Source organism: Cervus canadensis, chromosome 4, assembly GCF_019320065.1.
Source record: "Cervus canadensis isolate Bull #8, Minnesota chromosome 4, ASM1932006v1, whole genome shotgun sequence".
NCBI lineage: Eukaryota > Metazoa > Chordata > Mammalia > Artiodactyla > Cervidae > Cervus > Cervus canadensis.
Window position 1 is genome coordinate 93,622,365 of NC_057389.1, and position 5,838 is coordinate 93,628,202.

The following is a 5,838-nucleotide window of genomic DNA, read 5'->3' on the forward strand; positions in this document are numbered from 1 at the left end:
CAGGGAGCTTAGCCCAGGGCTCTGTGAAGACCGAGACGGGTGGGAGGGATGGGGGTAGGAGGGGGGCTCAACAGGGAGTGAATAGATGTATACTTACAGCTGATTTACATGGCCGTACAGCGGAAGCTAGCACAACATTGGAAAGCAAATTATGCTCCAATTTTAAAAAAATAAGAACAAATAAAGATCATCTAGCCAGTAAGCAGTGAGCCCATGAATCACACCCAGGTATTTCTCTTTTCACAGCCCTTCCTTAGACCTGAGATGATGCTGCCAAGTGTTGGCTGAGATCATACTATATTTTGGGGCACTATTTCAGTCACCTTCCATGGGCTACATCACTTCATCTTCTAAGAAAATCCAGGTGGGTATTATCACTCCCAAGGATAAAGATACAGAAAATGAAGTTTAGAGAGGCTGGAGGTGGGGGAGGTGTGGGTGTTAGCATTAGTGTCTCAGTCGCGTCTGACTCTTTGCAACCCTATGGGATTTCCCAGGCAAGCATACTGGAGTGGGTTGCCATTTCCTTCTCCGGGGGATCTTCCCAACTCAGAATTTGAACCCATGTCTCCTGAACTGACACGTGGATTCTTTACCACTGAGCCACCAAGAGAGGTTAGTAGTCACCAAGTAATGGAACCAGAATTTGAATCCTGGTCTGTCTGATCCAGTTATCTAAGTGCTTCCATCTTTCTACACTGAGTGAGTGTTAGTTGCTCAGTTGTGTCCAACTCTTTGTGACCCCACAGACTGTAGCCAGCCAGGTTCCTCTGTCCATGGGATTTTCCCAGGCAAGAATATTGGAGTGCCTTGCCATTTCCTTCTCTGGGGTATCTTCCCACCCAGGGATGGAACCCAGATCTTCTGCATTGTAGGCAGATTCTTTACCTTCTGAGAAACACTATATTCGTGCAAATTATCCTGGTAGAAAAATTGAGTTGGCAGGCAGAAATTCGAGTCTGGGAGTGAGGAGTTGGAGTTATAAATCTGGAAATCAATTCTGAAAACCATGAGACTTCTACCAAGAAGGTTTTTTTGATTTTTCAGAGTTGGGGTCCCACTCAAGGATCCAATCCCCGTCTTCTGCATTGGCAGGAAGATTCTTTACTGCTGAGCCATCAGGGAAGCCTGTCATACCCCTTTTGTAATTTTAAAATTATATATTTTATACCCATTATTTAAATGGTTATACTAAAACTTTAATCATGTGTATTTTTGTAGAAAGTCCAAAACGTTCACTGTTTCTATTTTCCTGCAACTCAACACAAAAACATTACAACAATTTTATTTAATTCCCCATTTTGTCTCATATTACTTTGCATAGTATTTTAATCCCTCTTATTTACATGCATGGGCTTCCCAGATGGCTCAGCTGGTAAAGAATCCACCTGCAGTGCAGGAGATGCAAGATTTGCAAGTTTGACCCCTAGGTTGGAAAGATCCCCTGGAGGAGAAAATGGCAACCCACTCCAGCATCCTTGCCTGGGAAATCCCATGGACAGAGGAGCCTGGCGGGCTACAGTCCATGGGGTCTGAAAGGGTTGGACCCAATTGAGCACAGCACGGGTACAAATTGTGTGTGTGTTTAGTCTCTCAGTCAGGTCTGACTCTTTGTGACCCCATGGACTGTAGCCTGCCAGGGGATTCTCCAGGCAAGAATACTGGAGTGGGTTGCCACATCCTCCTCCAGGGGATCTTCCTAACCCAGGGATCAAACCCAGGTCTTCTGCATTGCAGGAGGATTCTTTATCGTCTGAGCCACTAGGAAAGCCTATGAATGCTGGAGTGGGTAGCCTGTCCCTTCTCCAGGGGATCTCCCCCATCCAGGAATGGCACTGGGGTCTCATGTATTGCAGACGTATTCTTTACCAGCTGAGCTAAGGCAAACCTGTATTATTACTATGTTAAAACAATGCTTTGTTCAGATTTTTTCTACATTACTACTGATTTCTTGGCTGATCATTGTTCTCAGATAATACTTTCTTTCAGATTCAGTTTGTTTTCTCATGAAGTAAACCCTTTAGTCAGAGAAGGCAATGGCAACCCACTCCAGTACTCTTGCCTGGAAAATCCCATGGACAGAGGAGCCTGGTAGGCTGCATTCCATGGGGTTACAGAGAGTCGGACACGACTGAGCGACTTCCCTTTCACTTTTCACTTTCATGCACTGGAGAAGGAAATGGCAACCCACTCCAGCGTTCTTGCCTGGAGAATCCCAGGGATGGCGGAGCCTGGTGGGCTGCCGTCTATGGGGTCGCACAGAGTTGGACACGACTGAAGCGACTTAGCAGCAGCAGCAGCAGCAAACCCCTTAGTAGTTTCCTCAGCCAGAGTTCACACGTGGTTTACTATCAGTCTTTGTATGAATCAGGGATATTCAAGGGAGCAACCTTGAGCCAAAGCTTGACATAAGAGATGTAAACACTACATCAGTGGTTCAAGATGGAACACATATATAAGTTGACACTATAATTAGTCCAGATTGGAAATTTAGGGTGGATTCCCCAGAGGAGGAAATGACAACCCACTCCAGGATTCTTGCCTGGGAAGTCTCATGGACAGAGGAACCTGGTGAGGTTTGCAAAGAGTCATACATGACTGAACACAGGCATGCACGGAACTTGAAGGTAATCTCTTCAAATCTTCCAGAATCATCTCAATAGCATTCACGTAACTTCACCGTTTTCAATACTTCCAGAGGAATCATATCCATGGAACCAGACAACCAAACCAGCTCGTCTGAGTTTATCCTCCTGGGACTTTCAGAAAAGCCAGAACAGGAGACTCTCCTCTTTGCCCTGTTTCTCTGCATGTATGTGGTCACAGTAGTGGGAAACCTGTTGATCATCCTGGCCATCAGCACAGACTCCCACCTCCACACCCCCATGTACTTCTTCTTGGCCAATCTCTCCTTGGTTGATTTCTGCCTGGCCACTGACACTGTCCCCAAGATGCTGGTGAACATCCAAATCAAGAGCAAGTCCATCTCTTATTCCTGCTGCCTGACACAAATGTACTTCTTCCATTTCTTTGGCATCATGGACAGTGTCTTAATAGCCGTGATGGCTTATGATAGGTTCACGGCTATATGTCACCCCTTACACTATACCACTATCATGAGCCCACGCCTCTGTGGCCTGCTGGTCAGTGGCCCATGGGTGTTTTCTGGCTTCATCTCCCTCACCCACCTCCTCCTGATGGCCCGACTGGTTTTCTGTGGCAATAATGAGTTGCCTCACTACTTCTGTGACCTCACCCCGCTCCTCAGACTTTCGTGCATGGACACCTCTGTGAACAAGATTTTTGTGCTCATTGTGGCAGGGATGGTCATAGCCACGCCTTTCATCTGCATTCTGGCCTCCTATGTTCGCATCATTGTGGCCATCATGAAGGTGCCCTCTGCGGGAGGCAGGAAGAGAACCTTCTCCACCTGCAGCTCCCACCTCTCTGTGGTTGTACTCTTCTATGGGACCACCATTGGGGTCTACCTGTGTCCTTCATCTGTCCGCACAGCCGTGAAGGAGAAAGCCTCTGCTGTGATGTACACTGCCGTCACCCCCATGCTGAACCCCTTTATCTACAGCCTGAGGAACAGAGACCTGAAGAGGGCCCTGATGAAGCTGGTCAACAGAAAAATCACCTCATCCTCCTGACCACCAGGACACCTGGAAGCTTCCAGGGAGCTATGATGTAAACAGCTGGGTCCTTGGGCAAAAATCTGGAATTGCATGGGTTGGGAGAATACCACTTTAAATTTTGAATTGCAGAAGTTTAAAAGGTAACCTCAAGATAAGCTTGTAACTATTCTCTCAATTATTGGGACTACTAAGGGTCCTTTGGAGCATGTCTCATGCTGTATTTCTACAAGGATCAGTCTAGTTCTAGCAGATTGGATTTATTCTGGTTCACAATCTACTTTGCTGTGTTGTCGGTCAGTAATGTCCGACTCTCTTGCGACTCCATGGACTGTAGCCTGCTAGGCTCCTCTGTCTATAGGATTGCCCAGGCAAGAATACTGGAGTGGATTGCCATTTCCTTCTCCAGGGGATCTTCCAGATTCAGGGATTGAACCCACGTCTCCTGCATTGCAGGTAGATTCTTTACCAAATAAGCCATCAGTGAGCACTCAACAAATATTTATTGAGTATGTATCCTGGGTTTGATGTTAGATGCTGAACATAGAGTCATGAACAGGAGCAACAAAAATCCTTATAGTTTGAAGTTTATAGCTGAGAGTTGGAGAAGTTCCTTGACAGTTATAGTAAAACGGAATATAAACATAAGAGGAAAGATATAGTAGGAATATCCAACAGAGCCTGGAAGGGAGAATCAGGGAAGGTCTCCTGGGAGATGTGAGCCAGAAACCTGAAGTATAAGATGGTGTCATTCGGGCCAAAGGAGGAGAACGAGTGCCTCAGAAAACTGACAGCTTGTGAAAAAGTGACAAAGCAAGCGAAAGAGAGAAAGACATGCATTTGTGAGGTGAAAAGTCCAGTTATGGTGAATGACTTGGGGAATGCTAGGTCCCTGAGGGCTTTAGGACCAAGCCTATGGCCTTTCTCCTGAGAACCAGAGAGTTAATTTGACTTGCAGGGGCCAAAATCAAGGAGCAACTTTGAATGAGCTGTCCACCCTTCCTGTCACTTATCCTATCTTCTTGGGGAGCAAGATGGCTTGTGTTAGATAAAAGTTGTGAGAGGCCCAAGGGAGAAAGAGATTCAGACCATACACTACGAAAGTGAAGAACCATCACTTGTGGCATTTATCTTCATAGACAAAGAGGAGAACATTAGTCAATGCGATGACGAACCTCTAAACCAGAAGAAAGCCGAGGTATGTCTCCTTCTCAATACATACCTATGTGCGTATTGCATTACTTATTCCATGCATTGCAATAAGTAGTAACACAGCTGATACCAGAAATGAGAGCTATTCACTGCACATTTCTGCCATCTTACCATGCTTCTCTGAGCTCTTTTCATCACTCTAAAGTTCCTATAAGGGTGATACATTATATTTATGTCTATCGTGGAGTAACCTTAATACTCACATGGAGTGTATGTGCATGTGTGTGTGTGCTCAGTTGTGTTTGACTCTTTGCAACCCCATGGACTGTAACCCACCAGACTCCTCTGTCCATCGGATTTTCCAGGCAAGAATACCGGAGTGGGTTGCCATTTCCACTCCAGAAGATCTTCCTGGCCCAGGGGTTGAACCTGCATCTCGTGTGTCTCCTGCATTGGCAGACAGATTCTTTAGCACTGCACCTCTCATACGGAGATTTACAACTAAAATGGAAAGAGTGGTGACTTTGAATGGGGCCAGAAATTTTCAAACGATGCTAAGTGGCTGACACCATCTTAAGCAGAATGGTTTTGCATAATCTTACATCTAATTTGCTTTTGTAGCTTTCCTTTGTTTTTTTTCTTACAATCTCTCAATTATTTATTTAAACCTTTTCTAATAGAAAATTTTAACACACACAATGCTACCATAATTGTTTAATGAACTCCCATACACCTCTTTCCTCAGCCACTTAACTACCAACCTCTGGCCAATCCTACCTCATCTACAATTTTATCTCCTTCTCCCACTCTTGTATTCAACAACTTAATGTTTTAATTTTTTTATTGGAGTATAGTTGCTTTACAATGTTGTGTTAGTTTTCGCTGCACAGCAAATGAATCCACTATGCGTACATACATTCCCCTCTTCCTTGGACTTCCTCCCCATTTAGGTCATCACAGAGCATTGAGGGAACAGACCTTTCCCTATGCTATATATGCTGTTTTCACTAGTTGTCTATTTTATACATAGTATCAGTTGTGTATATGGGTC

The 5,838-nt window shown here is 45.1% G+C and overlaps 1 protein-coding gene across 1 annotated transcript; it reads left to right on the forward strand.

The window, feature by feature from the left end:
- The first annotated feature begins 2,711 nt into the window (after positions 1-2,711).
- Positions 2,712-3,653, forward strand: LOC122440468 (olfactory receptor 24). The gene has a single exon (XM_043466766.1). The coding sequence runs from the start codon at positions 2,712-2,714 to the stop codon at positions 3,651-3,653; it is 942 nt and encodes a 313-aa protein (XP_043322701.1).
- The last annotated feature ends 2,185 nt before the right edge of the window (positions 3,654-5,838 follow it).

What these genes read in the sequence shown, in the direction of transcription:
- LOC122440468 (XM_043466766.1), top strand. Translation starts at nt 2,712, where the DNA reads ATGGAACCAGACAACCAAACCAGCTCGTCTGAGTTTATCCTCCTGGGA.